General features: G+C 54.4%; 2 protein-coding genes and 1 long non-coding RNA gene across 4 annotated transcripts; 2 read left to right on the top strand and 1 right to left on the bottom strand.

The window, feature by feature from the left end:
• The first annotated feature begins 3,258 nt into the window (after positions 1-3,258).
• Positions 3,259-5,016, top strand: LOC109764170 (aquaporin TIP1-1). The gene is made up of 2 exons (XM_020323022.4): positions 3,259-3,574; positions 4,100-5,016. Exons 1-2 carry the CDS (start codon positions 3,442-3,444, stop codon positions 4,717-4,719), a joined length of 753 nt encoding a protein of 250 aa, XP_020178611.1. The 5' UTR covers positions 3,259-3,441; the 3' UTR covers positions 4,720-5,016.
• A 2,355-nt stretch (positions 5,017-7,371) lies between these two features.
• LOC141021561 (uncharacterized) lies at positions 7,372-8,475 on the top strand. The gene is made up of 2 exons (XR_012182889.1): positions 7,372-7,928; positions 8,005-8,475. It is a non-coding gene; the product is annotated as an uncharacterized lncRNA (long non-coding RNA).
• Positions 8,476-9,058: 583 nt separating this feature from the next.
• Positions 9,059-14,652, bottom strand: LOC109764169 (ras-related protein RABC2a). 2 transcript variants are annotated; one of them, XM_073497091.1, is made up of 7 exons: positions 14,264-14,652; positions 13,173-13,241; positions 12,697-12,762; positions 11,919-12,040; positions 11,328-11,456; positions 9,969-10,059; positions 9,059-9,381 (listed from the first exon to the last, which is right to left on the bottom strand). In XM_073497091.1, the coding sequence occupies exons 1-7, from the start codon at positions 14,400-14,402 to the stop codon at positions 9,059-9,061; spliced, it is 939 nt and encodes a 312-aa protein (XP_073353192.1). In that variant the 5' UTR covers positions 14,403-14,652. The 2 variants fall into 2 exon arrangements, with proteins under 2 accessions (XP_073353192.1, XP_020178609.1); XM_020323020.4 differs by lacking the exon at positions 9,059-9,381 and having other exon boundaries at positions 9,608-10,059.
• Positions 14,653-24,237: the final 9,585 nt, after the last annotated feature.

The following is a 24,237-nucleotide window of genomic DNA, read 5'->3' as shown; positions in this document are numbered from 1 at the left end:
TATGGAATAAAAGTTCTCGTCGCCAGTGTGATGATCATGTACTATTATAGAGTCATTTTTGGTCTTCTACAATTTTACGATTGGTGATATGTCGAAACATCAAGATGCTAACAACAACTCTAGGGATGTTGAAATCAAAGGATTTTGATAAAGATTGCGGTTTTTCCGAGCATCTTTGTTGTTGGTGCTCTTTAATCATGATCTATTTCACTTTCTTTAATAATTATTAAACCCATATTGTTGTTCTTACAAATAATACTTGATGATATATACCATTATTTTTGAATAGTTGAAAGCAGAGACTAGTAATGCACAACTGATCATGCAGCAAAAAGTATGGGATAAAGATATTCAATTATTAAAATTAAAAAAAAAAGCTTAATGTGTAGACTATCAAATTTTGACAAAGGTTAGAGGAAAAGCCAAGCGTGAAGCAGCAGGTGATAAATTGACTAAATAGGACACACTAGAAAAGGGGCAAATGATTGAAATTGTTGTCTATGGACATCCTTTTTCCTGTCGATTAAAGAACAGGTACGCATATACCCGTGATTCTTTAATCCAAAAGGGCAACGCCAGCTCCATTATCATCGAGTGATGGCGATGTAGGGGCCCAATATAATGGTGGGTTTAGATAGGCTCCTAACCTAACCCGGCCCCCGATTTGTTAGGCTGGTTGTAATGGTAGTATCATAGCTAATATCATGCATGCCAACTAGGCAATTTTGATGAGATGTCATAGAATTAAATGAAGAAAGAGAGAGTTGAGTATCATTCATGATACCGTATCATAATAAATGCTATGTTACTATGTGTAATGCAGGCAATAAATAAAGTGCTACATGATACTAAGCATTAGGGAGGTAGTATCATACACTAGTATCATATGCATGATACTAGTATATGATACTCCCCATTATAACCAGCCTTATGTCGCCACGAGGTAACCTGTCCAGCTCAGAAGCATATGCATGCGCAACCATTGACCAGCAGCACTTGCCACTCCAGCTCACAATTAGCGCAAAATCAATTGCCTAGCTTCCCAAGCTTCTCTCCATTGCATTTTAATACCGTTATTAGTTAACGATGATTATACAAGATTATCATCGGTCCCCTGATGAGATCGAGCTTGATTAATCGATGGAGATAAACCATAAACGATTCTCAGAATAAATGAGTAATCCCGGTCCATTCCAGCTCGGCGGCAGCCAGATGAGATCGACACCACATCATGACCCTTGGCATGCGATTGGATCAGATGATGAGCAGATGCATGATAGATCGATAAGCATTATCAGTTCCCGGCCGGACAGAGGATACGTACGTACTAGCCCAGCCACTTCTCCCGCGACCGACCGGCACGGGGGCCGGCAAATCAAGCGCCCGATCACGTCACATGCAACTGTGCCCCTCTCTCCGCTTACAAACAGCAGCAATATACTTCCATATGCCATTGATGGTACGCACAGAGCTCCATTTACCAGTAATAGAATTGGAGTATCGGATGGGATCTGGATTTTTCTCTGGAACTAGAGGGGTGCAACGTGGTGATGCATGTGAGAGGACAGCGTGTGCTACCAGCACGATCACTCATGATGAACAGGAGAGTAACATGAATGAAAGAGAACAAAAAGTTGCGAGCAATGGTGGGGAAGCTCGCTCATGTGGGCGGATATGCATGGCATGGCAAAACACACATGTCTCACGCGGATTACAATAATAATAATCGAGGTTTAAGTAGAGGCCCTCCTGACCCGGCCGGCTAGTCCAGCGGAGCGGAGCAGGACGTACTACGCCGCTGTCTCGATCGACCACTGACCGGTCAATGGCGCTCCGGCGAGCGCACCGCATGGAGCGTGGAGGGTTCGAGAAGCCGGTCGAGGGCAGGAGGGTAATTCCCGGCGGCGAGGCTGTCAGCCAATTATTAGCTCGCGGGGATGACGGGCATCAGGCGTGGCGCGCCCAGCGCGCAGCGGGGTTGGTTCAGCGGGTGACGTGTCCCCGTCATACGAGCCGGGCGGGCGACGGGGGAGATGGGCCGGACGCCGTTTTTGTCGACGACGACGGCAGCAATCAATCGTGGGACCGGCCGACGGCGCACGCAATTGTCTAGTCTAGTGCGTGAAGAAGATGAATCATCATGCCATCTCCACGGAAGAACGACGCCTCGCTACATTTCGAGGAGCTTCCGATCGATCGGATGCTTCTGTTTTCTGCCGAGATTTCAAGATCGATATGGTCGTGGCAGCAACCGTGGCGTGCTGACTCATTCACCTCGGAGCAACTCGCCGAAAACGACGTGGCCGTGGCGGTGGAGCCGGGGCCAGAGCCAGAAGCAACGACGACGTACGCAACGCACGGCCACCAAAAGTCTGCCCGTCCAGGCGCGCACGGCCAATCAGCTCCCCGGCCGCGATCATTCACGGTCGCCGTCACGGCCGTAGACCGCCGGCCAAAGGGGTTCAGCGGCCAATCCCGGCGCCCCGGTTCGGCGCCGCCCGGAGGCGTCACGTCGCCCCGGCCTCCAAACCCACACGGGCCACGAGCGCTGCCCCCCTGACAGCTCCGTGGCCGGCGCGCCTGAGCTGGCAGCGCGCGCGCCCACCCCCCCGGCCGGTTGCTGTCCCGGTCCATCATCCATCCCACAGCAGCTCTCCTTGCGCTCTCCGCACCGCATGCACTGCTCGCTGCACGGCCTCGTGTTACGTGTGCACGAAAGGAGCTCACTTTAATCAGCACAGTGAGTGTTCCATCGTTCCTCGCGCGGTTAACCTCATCAGGAAAAACATCACAAGAAAAAAATCACCGATGATGGCGAGAGCTTGTCGGCTTCTCCGTTTTTCACCCACACAAAAGTGTCTCGTTTTGCTAGAGTCCCAAACAAACAAACATTTTGGCACTTGCACCACATGGCACGATCACATGAGCCGTATGTGAAACACAAAAGAAAGAACCGGCCGAGTTTTTCCGTATATTTTCCCTTCATTTCCGGAGAGTCTATCTACTCTAGCAGCTATTTTATTCCACCAAGCCTTATCTCCGCCATGAATTTCATCACATCAATCAAACAAAAAAGAAAACATTATCTTCTCTTCCGCTCCCATCAATTTCCGAAACTACCAGTAGCACACACTTTCTGCATGCAGTTACAGCCAGCTGTTTCCCAAAAATCGCACCCGAGCCCGGCGTCCAAAAGCTTCAGGCGTAGCAAGCACGCGATCCCAATATGGCGTTTTCCCGGGGGCCTCGCTCCACGCCGTCCATCCGTCACTGGAACCGGCCACACCCGGTGGCCCGCGCCAGCCCAGCCCGGCGCGCGGTGTATATATACCGCCTCACTATCCCGCTCCTTCCTCACCAACTCATCTCTCTCGACTCCGGCCAGTCAGTCTCTTCTTCTTCTCTAGCGAGCGAGCAAGCTAGGCTTGGAGGTGACCGAAAATGCCGGTCAGCAGGATCGCCGTGGGGAGCCACCGTGAGGTGTACGAGGTGGGCGCCCTCAAGGCGGCGCTCGCCGAGTTCATCTCCACGCTCATCTTCGTCTTCGCCGGCCAGGGCTCCGGCATGGCCTTCAGTGAGTTTCTTCCTCTTTCTTCTCAGCGATTAATTCTTTACATCACCACTCGCTCGCTCGCATGTGGTAGCTTAATTAGGAGAAATTAAGCTAGTTAATTAGCAATTTGCATCATCATAATGGATAGCTAGCTAGTGAGCGTACGACAAGACAGGGAAAAAAACGCCTGCTTTTGGTTTTGGACACAAGTTAAATGAAAGAAACACTTTATGAGGCGTTACCAGTAGCCTAGAGAAAATTGTCTCAGAAAGGAGTAGGGTTTGATTGGTGCAGGCTTTTTAGGTTGAATGATTGGCGCAGAATGACCAGTTTGCCCTCGGGATTACGTGGAGAATCCCATGTGGTGAATCATCAGTAGCTTCTGTTCCGATCGAGCCTGCCACCATGTGCTAGCTAGCTTCTGCCCACAAGTAGCAAAAATTGACTTCTTGCCACATTTGCACCAGAATTAACAACCCAGATTTCGCTAATAATTCTGTAGTACGTATCTGACTGACTGTTTTCCTTGTTTGATTGTGCGTGCAGGCAAGCTGAGCCCCGACGGCGCGGCGACCCCGGCCGGCCTGATCTCGGCGGCGATAGCGCACGCCTTCGCGCTGTTCGTGGCGGTGTCCGTGGGCGCCAACATCTCCGGCGGGCACGTGAACCCGGCCGTGACCTTCGGCGCCTTCGTGGGCGGCAACATCACCCTCTTCCGCGGCCTGCTCTACTGGGTCGCCCAGCTCCTGGGCTCCACCGCCGCCTGCTTCCTCCTCCGCTTCTCCACCGGCGGGCTCCCCACCGGCACCTTCGGGCTGACCGGCATCGGCGCGTGGGAGGCGGTGGTGCTGGAGATCGTGATGACCTTCGGGCTGGTGTACACGGTGTACGCCACGGCCGTGGACCCCAAGAAGGGCAGCCTGGGCACCATCGCGCCCATCGCCATCGGCTTCATCGTGGGCGCCAACATCCTGGTCGGCGGCGCCTTCTCCGGCGCGTCCATGAACCCCGCCGTCTCCTTCGGCCCCGCCCTCGTCAGCTGGGAGTGGGGGTACCAGTGGGTGTACTGGGTCGGCCCCCTCATCGGCGGCGGCCTCGCCGGCGTCATCTACGAGCTGCTCTTCATCTCCCGCACCCACGAGCAGCTCCCCACCACCGACTACTAAGCAACCAAGCTTGCATGCGAGCTCGCCGTCCATCCGTGTGATGATCGATCGCGTCTCGTCATCGTCTCCTTCCTTGCCATCGCCATGAGTCGTTTTAGTTTGCTTTGAATGAATCCATCCATCCCTGGGTCGATCGGTCGGCCAGTAGTCGAGTCAGTTTGTGGTGCGTTCGTGCGTGGAGCTGTAAAAGCGTGGATGATCTCGATCTGGGACGACCGACCCTGTCAATTTGCTTCTGTAAAACTGTGAATTCGCCCGCCCCGCCCGAGTAATTTCAAGTTCAGTTGAGTTTGAACCCGTCGTGCCTTCTTGGTAGGAACTTGAATTCTGGAATTAATCCTGCCGTCTGTGAGATTGTCGGTGAGGTCCACTGCTGTTTAGTTTGTCTGAGGCTGTTGCTCCTCGAATCGCCATGGTTCTTCTAGCACTGCGGAGGCACGAGCGTGCGGGGCAGTGTCAATAATGGAGTGGCATGCATGTAGCGACGAGGGAGACGGTACGACGCCACGTCGGAGTGGTGATAAGGCCGAGCTGTTCTTGTCGGCTGGACCGGCCGGCCGGGTCGATCTACCCTACCCTAACCCGGCCTATCAGGTCGTGCTCGCGCGGCGGAGTGCCCGTGCCGGGTACCATACACGCATGCAGCCATGCATCCGGCCATCCCGGCCCATCTACTAATCATGCGCATTACGTGGGGTTGTTGCCACGTTTACTGTCTTTTTTAGAAAAAAATTCATTCAAATCACGAATCACTATAAAGTAGTTGCCCCTTACAAGCACACTGAAACGCAAGTCCTGTCCCATGGATCCGACTGTACGAGCATATTTAGAACTCAAGTAGCACCCTAATAAACAGTCTTAAGGCCTCGCTTGGATTGCCAGATTGTTCCTAAATACCGCGGCCAGTAAAATACACCTGTAGATTAAATTCGGGTGTATAAATTTACACCGAATCCAAGCGGGGCCTTAAGTCTATGCATCGTTCGGTCAGTTCTGATGGCGCTTATAGTTTAATTAAGAGATTATCAAGGCATTAGATCAACAACTGCAATCAAGAGGAACGTGGACGAAGGAGTATTATTGGAGCTGTGATCTGATCAACTCCTTCGATTTTACCGCGGAATATGCGACAACGGTGCTGTTCCTACAAGAGCAAGTGTGCGTGTGCATGCGTACGTGCTGATCGCTCAGCCGCACGTCGACGGCGTCGCGCCGGCAAAGCCCGCCTCGTGCCGCTTCCGTTCTTCCGCCGGCCTGACCGCCACTAACTCCGGCCGGGATGACACGTAGGACATGTTAGATGGCACGTCAACCATGGATGGCCCATTATTGTCTTCTTCTCTGGAGTGGAGTACGTAAATTGTTGCCTTCTCTCTCGCGCGCAACTACACTGCACAACTAGCGGTGGGTGAGCCCGAAAGCGAGCACTAATGTCTTATGCGGCCATGTACGCGGCGTATTGAGCAACTGATGAGTTGGCCATTAGCTGCCTGAAAGTGAAGCTGAAATGCAACTTGGCGCGCACTCTCCGCGCCAGCACATGCAGGCACCTACCACTACCAACCTGCAGTAATTAAGTAAATTGATCTGGATTTAATCTAATTGCTTTGGAGTAGAGTAGTGGTACTCACATTTTCCCTCTGTACGCATGCATGACGCAGTCCGTAATTACTTATTAAATCCAGGTTTTGGCTAGCTATTCAGACAGAGCTCCAGTCTGAACTCTGAACTGGTATACATTGCTAGTAATCCGTTGGAATCTTCGGCGGAATAATCCTCTTGTCAGGGAACAGATTGTTATCATCCAAACCAATTGAGCACCAGAGGCGGCTCTAATCTAGTATCGGTATTTGGATATTATTACTTCAAGTGTCTGTCTGGACCACACCAATCATGGATCGCGCCTGTCGCCCAGCGTTATCTTCCGGGCTTATTTGTCTGACCACCTGATTACGACGCCAGAACTGTCTTAATTTGCTGTATGTATGTGGGCTAATCGAAGCTGTGATTTAAGAACAGGTTGTTCAGGGGCTATATAAACACTGTTCCGTTGGAGCCTCCTAATCGTTTCGCATAATATATCTTCCCGGTTTGTTTTATCCGATCACCTGATCACGACACCAGAGCTAACCCAGTTGCGATTTTTGATCGAGAAAAACTGAGCTGTGATTAGGGACAGGTTATCTAGTACATAGACGATGCTTCGTTGGCTGTACTGATTAATATGGATCGGAAGAAGTATTAAAGAAGTCGAAAGCGCAGATGTTTGGGCCGTAGCCAGAGAGAGCCGTGTAGAGTACACACGATCTGAGTGTGACGCGCGGGCTGGTATTTATCTCTATCCAGGTTGCACATCAGCACACCACGGTTATTACAAAGTGGTGTCACAGGCAATGATGAACACTGAGTGATGAGGATGTGAAGGCGTCGCTGTTGCCGCATTGAATCTCTCCACGTCGCGGGAGATCGCGCGACGTGGAGCCGAGATTATCCGGCACGGTCGTCTTCCTGGGCAGGCACTCTCTTCTAGAGATGTGCTGATGATATCGTAGAGAGAGGAGGAAAGGAAGATAGAGATAGGAGCCGAACCGAAGGCCAAGGCCGGTCGTTTCTCCGGCACTGATGGGTGATGTCTAATCCTTCACCTTTTTTTTGAGGGAGGCTAACCCTTCACTTTGACGATACCGCGGGACTGGAACTGAACCGGTCCCTGTCATTTACAGAAGAACACTTGGTCAGTTATCCAACGGCTGAGAGTGAAGCGGGTAAAGGACCAATGGAGCATCGGACGGCTGAGAGGAATGGCTAGAACGTATCTCCTCTGGAGTACTAGAACTCAACCCAGATCCCCGCCTGGTTAGATCGGGCCATGACAGTTCATAAATCAAAGGAGGCTCTGTCACTAGGGTCCTGGATTTCACCCAAGCAAATAAACGGGGCAGTGATCAGTCACATCCCCCATGGACTGATGGAGCTGATTTCGTGGTGATTTTGTCGGCTCCGCGTGACCGTAACAGCTAGCTAATTCTCGAATGCGTCCTCCCAGCCAGAGGATTTACTGGTGCAACCTCGCTCACCGGAGCGGTCGACCTGACAATAACGGCATCGGTGTGAAGTACCCGCTAGCTCTCAACACGGTGTTGCAGTAGGCGATGATCGATTACTGATTCACTGGCATGCAGTTCACCGAGCAAGCACTTCGGGGGAAGGTAACACTCGCCTTAATAAAAACCTTGTGGTTCTCTATTTAAGCCCACTGGCAGTATGGCACATGCATGTCTGCAGGTCGCGTGGAGTCTAGCAACTGCCGCATCAGAACTGCCATTGGATGCCGTCGCGGCACCGGCACTCATGCAGAGGGTGGATGGTTGTGATTGCGCCAGCGCCGCTGACTGGATCGGTGGAACCCGCCGGCGCCGGCGCCATGCACGGGGCCGGAGCGGCGGACAAGGCCAGCGAGGCCGTGGCCCCGGCCACTCGCTCCGTACGCACCGGGTTCTTGGCGCCACTTCCCCGGAAAAGATCGGTCGATCAGGGTGACAGAGATGCCCTCATAATTCTGCTGCCTGCTCAGGAGACCTGATCGGATGATTGATCGATGCCTGCAACTGTTCCCCTCCCGGTGAAACTTTTCGAAATGCATGTGAACCAGCAGCTTGCTTCTCCTTTTTTGCCATTTCACATGGATCCTAACCATTCTTGTGCTTCCATGGGAATATACCAGGCAAGCCATACGCGGCGGCCTGTGGCTGTGATCTAGTAGCCCCGTGTTTTTTTCTCCATTAACACTGAATCCTTCCTACCAGTTCTTGTGCAGTTGTGCTCCGATATTGGCTAAAAATGGACGTTCATCGTTCTCCTTGCCTGTTTACCAATGGGCCACCTCGTTTCTCTGTTTATTATTGAGATAAGACATGCATGCAGCCAGGCCCATGGGGTCATACAAGGGAGATGGCACAGAACACAAGTTGGGGAGGGGTCTCACGGAGTCCTGGCCATGGGCAGCCCGGGCCGACCTTGCCCATGGGCCGGGCCTAGGCCTAGATGTTGAGCCCGACAGCCGGGCCGGGTTGGGCCTGGGCCCATTGTATTCACCGTTTAAGGAAGAGGCCGGGCCTGTGGCCCGAGGCCTGGCGGCATTTTAGCGTGATGGGCCGGGCTCAAGCCTGATTTTTAGGCCCGACGGCCGGGCCAGGCTCGGGCCTGGCTTTTTTTCGTCCGGTTTTGGTAGGCCCGGCCCGAAGCCCGGCCTGGCCGACAGATGCCCAGGTATAGTCTCACGTGAACTGGCCGTGTGACCCTGGTTCCCCATGCATGGAACTCTTGTGCAACAACAGTCTTAAGAGTACTGATCATGACCGCACGCTGGGTACCACTCCGTACTAATAATTTTAATATAGTGAGATGCACATACACTGTTGGCGCATTTTGTCCTGAATCCTGATGGAGCTGGTCCGCCAAAGGGCGGGGATACATACATGATCGTCCTTTGTCCGTGCAGAGAGAAACGCCACTGGTCGCTGCAGGCATCACGTGCACGTGTTCCTGGGCTGGGAGCCCATCGTGGTTGCTGTCTGTCCTTCCGGCGTTCACTGTTCGCAAGAGCCGGCAATTGCACAATGCAGGTACGTGAACACGACGCAGTTATCATGTGAGCATCTGCTACAGTTGAGATGATCACAAGAGAAAGCCTTTAGCCAGTACTCCATCGATACAAGAGCTGGATGAACGCACGTGATTGATTCAGTACAGTCGCATCGCCTAGCAATACTGCTCCTCATAAAGCTGTGGCATGGCAAGACACGATGAAATGGCTTCGACAGGATAACAGATGAAAATTCCACAGAAAACCGAAGATCATGAAGAGGTTACAGAGAGAACCAAAAGATACCAACTGAAACCAGAAAACACCCCTGAATTATGTACCAGCAGTACACTCCCACGCACGCCACACCAGTGCGGAAGGAAGCGGATCAGCTCGCCGAGCCACGGGACCTCATTACAATCAGCAAACCAGATCAAGCTGAGTTAGCAAACAGCGTCTTCTTTTCTCTTTGTACAGGTCAACTAATCCCCCACCCTTCTCATCACACCAAAAAAAACCTCAAGTTGTTATTCCTCCCCTTTACCCGCACCGATGAGCACTTAGATACAACTCATTTACATCAGAACACCAAGAACAGCCTAGCCTAGGCACCGATCGCAGGATCTAGTTGGTTGCATACAGTGACTGGATCGGGTCTACTGACAGCACCCCCCGCTCTTCTCATGCTTCTGTTTCAGCGAGTTCCTCTTGACGACCGACGAGCCTTCCTCCGACAGACTTGGAACCTCAAGAATCTGCAACACAGCAGCAAAGGTATTTACACCTTCTATAAACAAGGGGAGCGTAATGCTGTATTACTGTTGAGTCAAGGAAATATAACTGCTAGCTACCACTTCAAGCAAATGATGCTCTTCAAAACACATTTTCAAACTGTAGAACAGAAGTTCTGAGTTGTGTCACACCGATGGGTGGAGATATTAATAAGGCTTATAGCTCCTATCTTGTTAAAACTTACTCCCTCCGTCCCACATATAAGACGCTTTTGCAAGCATATTTAGCTTGCAAAAACGTCTTGTCTTGTGGGACGGAGGGAGCATTAAAATTGTTTCCGACTGAAAACTGTATCTCCACATGGAGCTGGATGAATTTCCTAACACAAGAAAAATTGTGTATATGCACATATGCTGCTAAGACATACAGAAATCAGGGGGACAACTGTACTATCCATACCAAAGGGCAGAAGGAATACACATGCAGTGATGTGAAAATATCACACATCCATAAGAAGCAATTATGGTGCATCAAGTTAGTTATCTGACAAAATAGACAATTGGCTCAACCATGTACTTTGTCAGTACATCAGGTGAGAACAGCCTTAAGACTAGCTTGCCCTTCCCTCCTCCCAAAAGGCAACCACTATGACTAAATGTCGGTATGGGAAGAGAAAGCTAACACTTAAGCAACTGCAATCATCTATAACTGCTTTCCTACTTACTCACAAAAATTGTAAATCTGTTGACTTAGTACTAATACAAGTTCAAAGACGTAAAGGGGCTGTTCTCAAGTCCAGGAACTCTAGTCATATGGAACTTGACGAACTGATGGCTGACAGCACAACATAAATTGATTACTGTGTTAAGCATATACAATAAAATGTATGCGCAACAAACAATTAGGGATACATATCTGAAAGACAAATTCAAGATTCACGACGAAGGAACAATATACTGAAATAAACATAACAGTTATATCATTGCAACAAGCCTATACTCTCTCCAGCTGTGCTTTGTAATAAGATGGGATAACAATTATAAAATACATTTCATCTAGCAAGGGAATGTTCACTGCCAGAAGATTGGCTCTGTGAAGCACAGGATCGTATTCTAAATTGCTAGTACAAACTTTAATGATGAAATGTTCACTGCTAGTTTCTGTCTCACTTTTAACTTTAATGATGCTACCGCACAGAATGATGCATACCTTTACAAGTTAACTTTTCAGGTTGCTCAAAAAGTAAAGAGGTTAAGGTTATGGTGCTTAGTATGTTCCTCTAGGTGTGTACCTTTAGCACAAGCTCTTCAAAACATTTCTCCACATTTTCTCTTGTTTTGGCACTGCTCTCGAGAAAAAGGCATCCACACTGCTGTGCAAAGGCAAGACCTTCTTCTGTTGTTACCATTCTGTCCTCATCCTGCAAGGAAAAACAATAATATTCAGAAGTCAGTAGTGTTACTTCATCTTGCATATTATTCCTGTAAATGGGCAGCCTTAATAAGGTTAAACATGTATTTTTCTTTTTGGGTAATCGATCTCATTGTATGAGCACAATTACTTCTCTTCACCCATTCTATCTACTCCCTCCGATCCATATTACTTGTCGCTCAAACGGATGTATCTAGCACTGAAATACATCTAGATACATCCGTTTGAGCGCTAGATACATCCGTTTGAGCAACAAGTAATATGGATCGGAGGGTCATGTAGTATCTGGTGAGGGCTCAATATTCATGCAACGGGACCTAAAACTGATCTAACAACTTATCACTCACCCACCAAATACTTCTGTATTTAAAATTTAAAACACCAGCATGAGCTGGAATGGAACAATCGTCACAGCAAGTAGCCATTTGATTTAAAACGAAAGAAAATATACCTTGTCCACTTTGTTTCCAACAAGCATTTTGACGCACTCTTTGTTTGTTGAGTGCAGTTCTATTTCCTTGGCCCATACATCAGCCAAATTTGTGAAACTTTGTCTCTTTGTGACATCATAAACTAACAGAAGAAGACAGCACAAAGTTAAAACTTCTGCAAGTTAACCTGCAAGCTGCAACACCTTCCGCAGAATAAAATGAAAGACTGTAAGGGTTCTTTCTATATATTTTGTTGCTACAAGTCATTGTGACAAGCATTTCAGCATCACTAATCTAAACAGAAGTTTCCATTCCCCAAATGCCGCTACAAAATGATTGTTGGTACATTATCATAGTGAGGTGGCATCTAAATTCAGTGACAAATTCAATCAAGTATGACTAAAAACGGCAATGTTTGTTAAACACCCATTGGAAGCATATCCAAGAATTGGTATACGAATGGAATGGTTACAACTAACAAGCATATATATAACGGCTAAACTTGAGAAGTCACTTTATTATTCAGAAATCACTATTGAGTATGGCATCTTGCTCGGCTTATATGAATATAAAAATGACCTGTTTAGGACCATTAACAGTGGCACCAGAGTTGAGCATGCACAAACTTTGTAAGATTAACTGTAAGCTAAAATTTAGTGGTGTCAGAGCAAGGAAACAATTTAAACAATTATATTTAACAGTAAGAAGGCATGGAAGTACATTTGTAAGTCACACATGGAAAATGGTTGGTGCTTCTAATCGTGGTCATTAGTCAAATCTTAGGGGAAATCATATTACCTAAGATAATTCCATGAGCACCTCTGTAGTAAGAACTAGTGATTGTCCTAAACCTCTCCTGGCCAGCTGCAAACAAAGAAATCAGTTGGTCAAACACTTGATATTGTAGGAACACCATTAGATACAATAGACAGTAGAAGAACATGATACAGCAGAGAAGTATTGTACAGAAATACATTGCTCATTAGAATGGAATGCAGTGTTTGTCTAGAATATATTTTCCTTACACGTTGTATAGTAAGATGATTGTGCTCAGGACAGAACAGCCCAAGTGATGATCTATGGCCGGGCAGAAAAAAAAATCAGGGGCAAATGACAAGTAGGCTCGTAATTTTGGGGGTACTATTCGAAGTCTGAAAGTACATACTGCAGAGGAGTAATTGCCCCCAAAAAGCATAGAAGTAACATAGATAAAAAATTGCCGGGAAAGCATGTAAACACCATATTGATAAGCACATAGGCAGCAAAAAACTTACCGGTGTCCCATATTGTCAACTTCAATTTCTTATCACCAACAGTGAGAAACTTGATTTTAAAGTCCACCCCTGGAAAGAAATTGTTGCGGATTAAAACTAAATCCTGGCAAGTAAATAGCAGAGAGAATACAGCAAAAAGGCACACTTATGCAAGAAGATGATCATGAGCCTGTAACTGAATAGTTGGATGCCCTCCTACTCGGGACATAAGGTGAGGCTGGAGCGGCTAGCTGTTAGATGACTGGAACATTTGGATGGGCTCAGAAACTTAGCTGATATGGGCATAAAGAACGTTTGTGCCCCACGGTAATATATAATTCCAATTGCATTTGGATCGAGAAAATTAACATCAAACATATATGCACTTTGAGCTGGTCACTGTCAGCGAATTCATCCTAAAAAATGATGAGGGTAAATCTGTTTGCTAGTGGTTATACAGGAACTAGGGGCACTTTCAGTGTTCTCTCTTGTGTCTGGTCGGAACTAGTAGCACCCAGAAATTTTGTCCTAGTGTTTTAATAAGAAGATGGCAACCTGATGCATCCTAGACCGCTGCTTACACATGTTTGCACTGAATTTCCAGCCTCTGGCAAAGGAACAGACAAACATTCATCCTTGGCTCAGGATTCCTTAAAATAAGCAAACGTGTGGCACTTATCATTTGGGTAAAATAAATGTTTAGGCAGGAATAGCTGAAATAAGCGAGGAAGTGATCCAAGTTGGACAGCTGCAACACAGACGCGGAAGCAATTAATAAGCAGTTACGGAGGGAGCCTGAAACAGCAGAAGCAAACATCTGCGGCGTTCCGCAAATAGGCATGCCGGTGTTGGTTGATCCCTCCTCAATTGAACTGCTCCCCCAACAACTATCATCTAGTAATACATAGGTAGGTTTGGTACGTATACGCACGGCGCAACGAAATCTGATGGTATGAATGAAGAGAAGAGCGGGGCACGCATGGTACCGCCGCCCGGACGGTTGCCGTCTCCGGACGCTTGGTAGCTGGAGACAGGATGGATTTATTGCCCTCTCCAAGTCGGGGCAAGCGGCGAGCGAGATCCAGGGAGGGAGGGAGGTGAGGTGACGATACCTATGGTGGGGGAGATGTCGTCGTCGGTGGGGGCGGCGGAGACGAAGCTGACGAGGAGGCTGCTCTTGCCGACGGCGGAGTCGCCGATGAGCAGCACCTTGAAGGAGCAGTCGTAGCTGCTCCCCGGCGTCGTGCCCATGGCCGCGCGCCTGATCAGGCCGCCGCGCCGGGTCTGGGCCTGCGTCTGGGAGGGATCGAATCGCGAAGCGGAAGGGAAATGGAATGCGGGGGGCGGGCGGGCTGGTGGGTTGGTGGAGTGGAGATTCTGGCTGGAGGAGGGGGGAAGGAAGGGGGAGGGAATAAAAGCGACGGGAGAGGGAGGAGGGGAGGGGGGGGTCAGCGGGGATGGAAACGGAACGACGACGACGAGGCGTGAGGCGGACTGGACTGCAGTGGACTGGACTGGAACGGATGCGATCGATTTGTTTCGGCTGCGGTTGACGACCCGACGTGGGGGGGCTGCGTGGCGCGGTGGAGGGGAGGGGGAGCGGCCAGGTGGCGCAGCCTGGGGGATGGGCGCCGCACCGCGCTGTCCCTTCCTTCCCGCGGCCGCGCGTTTTTTTGTTGACTCGGGAAGCGACTGGGAGCACTGCACGGCCGTTTGTCCTTGCGCGGCGGGTGGGGCGCCGCCCGACTCGATCGTGTGTGTGTCTGCCGCCCGGGTACGAGGGATCTGGATCGGCGCGTAGGTCGTGACAGTTCTGGAACTCTAAGCGTGTAACCGTAAAACTGCAATGGGGCGACCCAAACGGACGGCGCATTTGTTCCTTTTTGTCCGTTTGTGTCGGTCGCCCGTTCGGCGTCCGCCCATTTGGGTCGGCAATGCGTCCAACGCGCCGATCCATTACATGTCCGCATTCAACTTTTAAATAAAAAAGGCCCGCGGCCGATCATGCCAGCACCGGCATACAATGCCGGCTTCAGAAAATACCACAGTTCATGCTGGCGCACTCGCCAGCCGGCCGGCACACATGCCAGCACACAAAAATGGTGGGACTTGAGTTCGACCACGCCATCGTGGCTCCCGTGGTTATGCCGGCATACAAAAAGATGGCCCTCGACGCCATAGATCACTCGTCGTCGAACTTGAGCATGTCGGCCTGCATCTTCTCGAACCACTGCCTCTTCCTTGATGACAAGGCGTTGAGATCCACCTTCATGATCTCCACCCCGGTCATCATGCTTGCAAGAGCCACTTCTTTCGCCTTTGTCTTGGCGTTGGCGGCCTCGATCTCTAGCATCTTGGCTTGCTTCTCTGCCTCGAGCTCGAACATCTTGGCTTGCTTCTCGGCGTCAAGATCAAGCCTCCTCCTTTGGATCTCCATGAAAGCATCCATTTGCTCCGCCTTGAAACGCCGGCGCTCCTCCTCCCTTGAGTCCTTATTCATCATGCCGTCCACGCTTGCGATCAAAGCGTTGGTGGCCGCATCTCGCTTGTCCTCCTTTTTGGAGTTGGTCTTCCCCCGCGGCCGTGCCGGCTCGCCCTCCCCAACATCGTCCACGGCGCTCTTCCCCCCACGTGCCTTGAGCGCGGCATATTGTGCCTTGAACTTCTCTTCGTCCTTGATGACCCGATAGCAATGGGAGAGGTTGAAGCACTTGCCATTGTGTTGAACCTTGAATGCCTCCAAAGTTTGAAATGCCTACAAAATGTTTCCATGCAAGCATATGGGCAAGTGATAGCAAATGAAGACGTAAAAGAATGATCTTGATGGCATAAAAGAGGGCAACTTGCTTGCTATCATACCATGTCTTGCACGTCGATGCCGCTCACGGGGCGGGCCTTGACGCTCTCAAGGGTGGCGCAAAACTCGTTGCACTCTTGTTGGATCACCCTCCACCGCTTGGAAATGGAGACCCACCCGCGCGTGCTCACAAATTGGTAAGGTGGAAACTTCTTGCGCTCATGAAACTCGCGGTGCACACGAGTCCAAAAGGTCGAATGCTTTTGATCGGCGCCCGTCTTTGGGTCTTGTCCAATGTCTCGCCAACACTCGCAAAGAAGCTTGTCCTCGGCAGCTGTGTACGCCTTCGTGCGCTTGCTCTTGCGCTTCGGCTTAGGACCGGCGGTTTGGTTGGCGAGCTCGTCCTCGAACAAAGGCTCCACTTCGATGCCGCACTCGTCCTCTTCCTCTAGCCCATAGTCCTCCGGGAACTCGTGGTCGAGGGGGAAGCCGTCCAGGTCGATGCCGACCTGATCACGCATGAAGGCCGCCTGATCGGGATCATAGCCAGCGGCCGGCGTGAATGCCCCGCGGCCGTCCTGGCTTTGTGTCTCATCGGGATCGTAGCCAGCGCCCGGCGCACCACCCTCGAAGATGAGGTTTTGCATGTAGTCCTCGTCGACGGCGGACGACATTTCCTAGAACAGGTTACGGGCGTCCGGGAGCCCGCCGGCCGGCGTCTGTCGCGCGCGTTTCCTCGTGCCGCCGGACGACGAGCCACCGACCACCGGGGTGGCGTTGAGGTCGATGGGCGCGGGCGTGGAAGGCGTGACCACGCTCACGTCGGGTGAGCACTCCCCGGAGAGGCGGGAGGCCTGCGGGTAGACGTGGAAGCCGGGGACCGGGTTGCAAGCAGACGTGCGGGGTGAGTCGGGCAGCACCATCGGAGGAAACACCGACGAGCCGGTGCTGGCCGCGGCGACGACGGCTTGGAGGACGCTGTGCTGGCTAGGGTTTACCCTAGCATGTAGAGCGCCTCCCTCGTTGCCGCGGCGACGGGGGCGTTGGTGAACTCCTGCTGCGCGGCGGCCTCATCCCTCGCGTCCGCGGCGTGCCTCCGGCCCTTCCTCTTGGCCGACTCCCTTGCCCGCTGTTCGGGCGTCAGCGCCTTCTTCGGCTTGGTCGCCGTGGCGGTCTTGCGCGGGGCACGAGGCTTGCCTTTCCCGGAGGGGGCGACGGCACCGGACGAGGCGAGGGAGGCGAGGCCGGCAGCGGCGTCGAGGTCGAGGTCGATGGCGTCCTCCATGGCTGGTTGGGGGGCGGGGGCGCGCGCGGGCGGGAGCGTTTTTGGGGAAAATGGGGGGAATGTTGGTGGCTGCCACCGACCGACGGGCCCGGGGAGAGGAGTAGGCGCGCGCGCGCGCGTCCGTCTCGTGTCCGCGCCGACGCAAATCCAGCTCAAAATTGGGCCTGGAATGGGTCGCCCGCGGACGAAAAACGGACGCGCGTCCGTTTTGGTCGGCGCGTTGGGCCGCCACTTTTGTACGCGCCGACCCAAACGGACGCGGGCGGACGAAATGGGTCGCCCCATTGGAGTTGCTCTAAGAGCTGGACTCGGCAAATCTGCCCTCAAACGCTGGACGCGGACATGGACAGTGACCGGGCGCTCCTCAAATCGCGTCGTCCACATCCGTGTTTCTCATATCCGAACCCCTATATCCATACTATAGCATGCAACGTCGATCAAACTACGTAGATCATCTCCGGACATAGAAATTGCACAATAGTCCTCCAAAAGATCCACCAAAGTTCACACAAACGACGGACAACTAAATACTACATCTAAAACTTGAAAATAAAATCAACTTCACCACTTCCGGGCCGGCCCTTTCCCCTTCTGGTCGCCAGCATAGCTGTACCCGTAGTCGACTGGTGGAGGATCGTCTGATTCGTCGGAGGAGGAGCCGTCGTCGTCGGAGGAGGAGTCGATGATGACGAGGCCCTTCAGGCGCTGGACGGCCCGGTCCTGCTGGCGCCTGCTTGGCCAGCCGAGCGCCTCCTTCGCCTTCTCCGACGCCTCCCGCTCGGACTGCTCGATGGCAAGCCGAAGAGCCTTGGCGTTCTTCCGGCGGAGCCACTGAGCGCCCGTCTCCACCGTCGTAAGTGATCGACGGTAGGCCCACGTGAGGAGCGGCTGGTCCTCGTCGGGCTCCGCCGGTAACTCATGCCGGCGGCGGACAGAGCTCTCCACAGCCCTGTCTCCCTTGCCGCTGCTCTCGCGGCGGGCGGCGCGCGCCTCCGACTCTGGCGTGCGCGTTCGGGCCAGCGGGGTGGGCACAAGCACCCTCCGCTGCCCACAAGGGGGAGCAGCAGTCGACAGGGCGAGGGGACGGCGCGGGGAAGCAGCAGCCGGCGGGGCGATGGGACAACGCGCGGGAGGCGCCGATTGCGCTGGCCGCCTGTCGGAGCTGCCCATGGGCCGGGAGGGGCAGCGCCGGCGTCCGAGATGCGCCGACAGGGAAGCGCGGGCGGCTGCGGCGAGGCTGCAGATCCGGAGCTGCCCCCGGTGTCCACCTTGGACCGCTCCAAGGCGATGCGGAGGGCAAGCTCAGACTCCGGATCCACCTCGTCGTCGGAGCGGCTGCCGGAGCTCTACATTGCACCGGATTCGATCAAAATCGGTGAGGGGAGAGGAGAGGACGGAGCGAGAGAGGAGAGTAAGTGAGCTAGGGTTTTCGGACCGATGATGCCGATGGGTGTTTTTTGTGGGACATCCGTGGGGTCGGTGGTGGGCCAGGCTTGTCAGGTGGGCGCGCCCGGGCGTGCCCGGGCCACCCCATATTTGGGCTGGATATGGGGGTGCCGGTTAGTCCGGGCGTTTGAGGCCCGTTTGAAGCGTCCATCTGGGTCAAAAAAACCTGACCGGGTGTATGAGCGTATTTGAGAGGTCCGGCTGTAGATGCTCTAAGAGCAACTCCAACGCGCCGATCCAAATGGATGCGCGCTTTGTCCGCTTTGCGTCGTTTGGGTCTGTCGCAATCGGGGCTCCGCGGACCCGAATAAGGTTCGAACTCTGGGGCGTGAACGAAGGATTCTACCTAGGTACCACTCGCTACCCGCCACATCACAGCCGGGCTGCGTCGAGCTCGAGCGAGCGGGAAGAAGAAGATGAACACCGAGATTTACCGAGGTTCGGGCCACCTTGCGGTGTAAAACCCTACTCCTGCATTGTGGTGGATTGCCTCGCGAGGAGGATGAGTATGAACTAGTACAAGTGCAAGCTGCCTCGGGAGAGCTCAAGGTGGAAGGTCGATCCCCATCCCCCTCCCATGGCGGAGACTAACCTATATTTATAGTGGCCTTGGCCCTCTTCTCTCATGGCTCAGGCGGGAAGGGATACCACATCAGCCAATTTGAAAGGGGACAGGAGTACACCCTATCCTGACTAAAGGTGGTCTTCGCCTGCAAAGCTTCTGGTAGTGACGCAGAGGTGGGCTCGGTGATGACTTCCGTCCTGCCGAGCTCGTGGTCTTGGTCTTGTTGCACTGGAATGGAAACCTTTGGGGGATTCCTTGGGAACCCGCGTACGTCCTTGCCTCCTTAGCACCAAAGAGGAAACTGTCCTGGACTGCGCCCGCTGGCGCCCTTCTGGCTCTAGTCGTCATGGCTCACGTCACCACGCGCCTCGCGAGGTGAGGTGCTTGCCTAGAGATATCCGCTCCTCGGGAGGCCGCTCCTCGGGAGGCCTTGATGTCGTTCGCCTCGCAAGGCGGGGGCCCTCGTGAGGGTCTTGCTCGTGAAGTTTTACAGCTGGGCCGCGCCGGACCATTGGTGGAGCCACGCGTTGGGCCGCAGGAAGACAAGTCTGGGTTCCCCCGGTCCCAAAACCCCGACAGTAGCCCCCGGGCCCACGGCGCGCTCGGCCTGGCTTCGAGGCAAAGGCAAAGAGCAGAGGGCAAAGCGACGTGGGCCCTAACCGCATGTGGGCCAGGCTCGAGGTGTGGCGCACAAAGGGACGCGGATGCCCCCACTTCCCCACGTCGCCTCGGCAACCGCCCAGGCTGACAAAAAGCCTGGCGCACGCGCTGCGAAGCTATCATTGCCCTCCTGCCTTGCGCCTTCTTCCTCCTGTTGCGATCCCCTTTATCTCGCGCGAGGCTCCTCTAGATCCAGACAGAGCGCCGCCTTTCCTTCTCTTCCGCCGGCGCCGGTGACTCCCTGAATGGCTCCCTCCGGGAAAGTGAGGCCGTAGTCCCGGACGCGAGCTCCTCCTCCCTCGCGCCGGCGCTCTCAACCTCCTCCATCGCTAAAGAGGAGGACCTCAATCCGGTGCTCTCGCTGACGGCCGGCGACACGAACCAGTGGGGTGAGACTCAGATCTAGCCCAGATCCGTGGCGCGGAGCAGCCTGGCGAATTCTGTCTACCCCTTCTTCCTCCACAGCATCTTCGCCGAGCTGGTCCCGCCCTTCTCCGAGTTCTTCCTCGCCATCCTTGAGCACTACAAGGTCCACACCCTTCATCTCCAGACCAACTCCATCCTGCTCTTATCCTTCTTCGTCTTCTACTGCGAGGCTTTCGTGGGCGTGAAGCCCTCGGTGACGCTCTTCCGCCATTTCTTCACCCTGCGGTTCACCTCCTGAACCAATTCGTCCACGTGCGTCTCCTTCGTCGCCGTGTCCAGCGGAAACTCGCTCCTGAAGGCGGGGAAGAAGGTGGAAGACTTCCGGCGATGCTGGGTCTTCCTGGACGCCCGTGGCACCGACCTGCGTCTAGAGCTTCCGAGGGAGCTGCCCGAGCAAATCCCCGAGTGGGGCTCCGTGAAGCTCATCGACTCCCGGGCGAGACCCGTCTTGAAGAAGATAGCCTCGGGCATGAAGGCAAAGCTGCTGACGGGGGCGATGATCGTGAAGGAGTTCCTGGCGCACCGCATCACGCCGCTCCATGCGCATACAAAGCCCTTGTGGGAGTATGCGGGCGTGAAGGACACGGCGAGGCTGCGTGCCCCTGGCCTGACAGGCAAGGAGCTGGACGTGGCCCTGTTTGTCTTGCTTGGCGTGATCCCAGGGGACGTCCCTAAGGCCGCCGCCCCGCTGTAGAGCCGCGACGACAGGGAGGAGCTGCTCAAGGCCATGCCCGTCTTCAACGAGTGGGGGCTTGAGTCAAGCGACCACTCTGAATCGCCCATGGCATTGTCCTCCGGCGATAGCAGCAGCGACGGGGATCTGGAGGAAATAGAGGACGACGAACTCAGGGAGGCGTCTCCACTGTCGTGGCGCCGGCTTCTCCTCGGCCTCGAGGATGACGATGCTGATGCTGACGAGGTCCTGGCCGCGGATTACCCGTGCTTCGTCAGGACACCCAGGAGGCCGGAATCCGCTCCCCCGATCGCGCGAGCGTCTGGCCGGGCATCCCTAGGCGAGGGGGCAGCAGTACCCCCTTCAGAGGGCCCTCCACACCCTACTGGGGCAGCCCAGGAAACGGGCTCATCCCCATAGGACGCGTAGCCGACGGTCGCGGTGGCCTCTACGAGGCGACCATGGCTTCGCCGGCCAAGGCCCCTCATGGGGACCCCCTCGCCCCTCCAGACAGTGGCACAGCAGCGGGGTCCATCGGGGGCCACTCCACTATCCCCTGGGGCGAGACCAGGGCTATGCCGATGAAGAATGGGGGCGCATCAGCCTTCGAGGAGGAGAAGAAGAGGAAGTGGGCTGCGCTAGACGAGTAAGTATCCTTGCCTTACCTCCTGGCCGCGCATTCGTAATCCATACACTTACACGACCCCCCATCGCACTGATAGGGGTGACGGCACGGAGAAGAAGAAGGAGTCGACGGCCGATGCAAAGGTGCCCATCGTCCTGAGGACGGCCTCGACGCTCGGTCGTAGCCTCGGCGGCCGAGGGGGCGCGTAGCGCCGACCTAGCGCAGCTCTCAGGCGCAAGGGCAGCAACGCACCATGGCATACGGATGTGTCGTCCCTCGTGCTTCAGCGGGCCGAGGCATCGGTCGCCCTTGCCGTGTCGTGGGAGCCAGGCGTGGGGAAGGACCCGGAGCCCCTGGTGCCCCAAGCAGGTCGTACCGCGGCCTCATCGGCCACAGTCCCAACTAGCGCGCCAGCGCCGGTCCCTTGATAGGTCCTCGCGCTTGCGAACTGCAGTGCCCTGATCAGGCACGGGGCCCTGGCCGATGCTCACGCTGCACTCGGCCGGTTCGAGGCAGACCTCCGAGATGCTGATAGGCGCCTTGCCACGGAGCGGCTGGGGCTCGCCTCAGCGTGGCTCCAGGTCGATGCGGCGACCAAAAAGGCCTGGAGCTAGGCCGAGGCCGCCACTGCAGAGAGCAAGAAGGAAGCCGCTGAGGCTAGGGCGGCCTGCGATGAAGCGTTGGCTGAGGCGGCAGCGACTGTCAAGCATTGCGGCGAGGCAGAGGTCGGCCTGAAGGCGCTCCAGGAGGAAGAGGCCACGCGCACGCAACAACTTCAGCAGCGGGAGGACGACCTTAAGGTTCGCGAGGCAAAACTCGCGGACCATGACTCCACGCTGGCTAAGGTGGTCGTTGAGCAGGCCGCGGAGCACGAGCGCCTGACCAAGCTGCAGGAGGAGGTGACCGAAGCCCAAGCGTCCCACGCCAAGCACGTCTCCGAGGTAACGGCCCAGCTGGACGCTAGGGAGAGGGTCCTTGCCGACGTTGAAGGGAAAGCAACGGTGGACCGCGACGCCTTCTCTTCCCTCGAGTTCAGCACTCGCCAGGCGCTACAGTCTATCTGCAGGGGAGGATTTGAGGATTCGCTCGCGACCCCTGAGGGCGGCTACGGGAAGCTCTCCTCCAAGCTCACCACGTAGCTCATAGGCGCCACCGCCAAGGTGGACTCCATCCTAGAGGAGGAGTGCCATGACCTCTCCTCCATGGCAGTGACGCGCGTCTTCAGCCACCTTTATCTCCGCGACTCCAGCTTCGACTTTGACGCGGTGATAGGCCCCGTCCCTCACGAGTCACGCGCCACCACGGCAGATGCCCTGGAAGGCCATGTGGCCGCGCTGCTGGGGAAGTTCACCTGCGACATCGATGTCAGTCCTACTGCGAACGATGACGATGGTCCTTCTTCCTAGGCTTATCCTACAACAACTGACTGTGCCTCATGGAGGCGTAAGACTTTGTTTGAATTCGTGATACATTTGGTGCCTGTAATAACTGCTTGAACTCCGTAATTTCCTTTTCATGCTTGATTTCCTTCCTGCTTGCCTTTGTGCTCTGCGTCGGTAGGGCCCGGCCCCGTGCATACCTCGACCGCCGTCAGGGTGTCAGGTCGCGATGCATGGACAAAACCAAGGGGCGAGAGGCTACAGGACTAGTGAGGCCCCTAAGTCGTGATGCTCAGGGGTCCCCCTTGATGTGCAAGCGGTCCGCATGAAAGAAATGTGGGCGATGGCGAGGTTAACCTGGAGTTCTTCCTACCTTTCTCTCGTCAGCCTGCACCTGGGGGTTACGCGAGGAGACCGGACACCAAGGACCTTGGTGGGGTGACGTGCGCGGGAGCAGGCCCGCTAGTTAGAGCCCGGTTCCTTGGGTTTTCTAGCGCTGCTGGGACTGACCCGAGCACAAGCACTGTGTCCAGCCCCCGCTCGCATGAGGCCCAGGGGAAGGGTGGGAGTAGTACTACCGGAGGGCCAAGAGGCTATCATGAGGTTGATGCAACCCATTGGGTGCCCCCAGTTGCTCATCCACCAGCGGAGCATGGGGCTTCCACTAGGTGTGGGCATGGTCGTATTGCGACCAGATCCGCCAGCGCTGAGCATGGGGCTTCCACTGGGCGTGGGCATGATCGTATTGCAATCGTATCCGCCAGCGCTGTGCATGGGGCTTCCACTAGGTGTGGGTAGGGAGCTTTGTGCTAGAGTCTCCGGGCGTGTACAACCCTATTTCGTTCGTACACGTGGATGGCACGGTAGAACTTTGAGGAGGTGTATCTGGACGCTCGTGAGCCAGCGCGGGGCTCGGGAGGTCCTACCTCAAGGCAGGTTGCGCCTGGGTTTTCAGCGTGGACCGCGCTTGTGAGACCTGAGTTAGGAGGGCGACCTGCGCCGAACGAGTGTCCAGAGGTCATCGCATGAGAAGGCCGGACACCAAGGACCCATAGGAGGTGATGTGTATGGGGTCGGCCCGCCAGACAGAGCTCGGTCGCTTGGGTTTATCGATGATGCACGGACGGACCCGAGCACAGGCGTCGTGCCAAGTTGTCAGATTCAGGGTTTCGCAGACCCTTGAGAGGTTCGAACTCCGGGGTGCATGCGAAGAACTCGTCCTCCCCGGTC

Source organism: Aegilops tauschii, chromosome 4 (assembly GCF_002575655.3).
Source record: "Aegilops tauschii subsp. strangulata cultivar AL8/78 chromosome 4, Aet v6.0, whole genome shotgun sequence".
Taxonomy (NCBI): Eukaryota; Viridiplantae; Streptophyta; class Magnoliopsida; order Poales; family Poaceae; genus Aegilops; species Aegilops tauschii.
This window is presented reverse-complemented; position numbering and strand designations above follow the sequence as displayed.

Bases quoted from the DNA above. Each gene is read 5' to 3' on its own strand.
- LOC109764170 (XM_020323022.4), top strand. From the start codon at position 3,442: ATGCCGGTCAGCAGGATCGCCGTGGGGAGCCACCGTGAGGTGTACGAG. The intron at 3,575-4,099 runs GTGAGTTTCTTC...TTGTGCGTGCAG, and splicing joins GGGCTCCGGCATGGCCTTCA to GCAAGCTGAGCCCCGACGGC.
- LOC109764169 (XM_073497091.1), bottom strand. From the start codon at position 14,402: ATGGGCACGACGCCGGGGAGCAGCTACGACTGCTCCTTCAAGGTGCTG. The intron at 10,060-11,327 runs GTACACACCTAG...GCTGTGTTGCAG, and splicing joins TTGAAGAGCTTGTGCTAAAG to ATTCTTGAGGTTCCAAGTCT. The intron at 9,382-9,968 runs GTCAGTAGACCC...TCTCAACTGTAG, and splicing joins TGAGAAGAGCGGGGGGTGCT to CAGATGCTCACATGATAACT.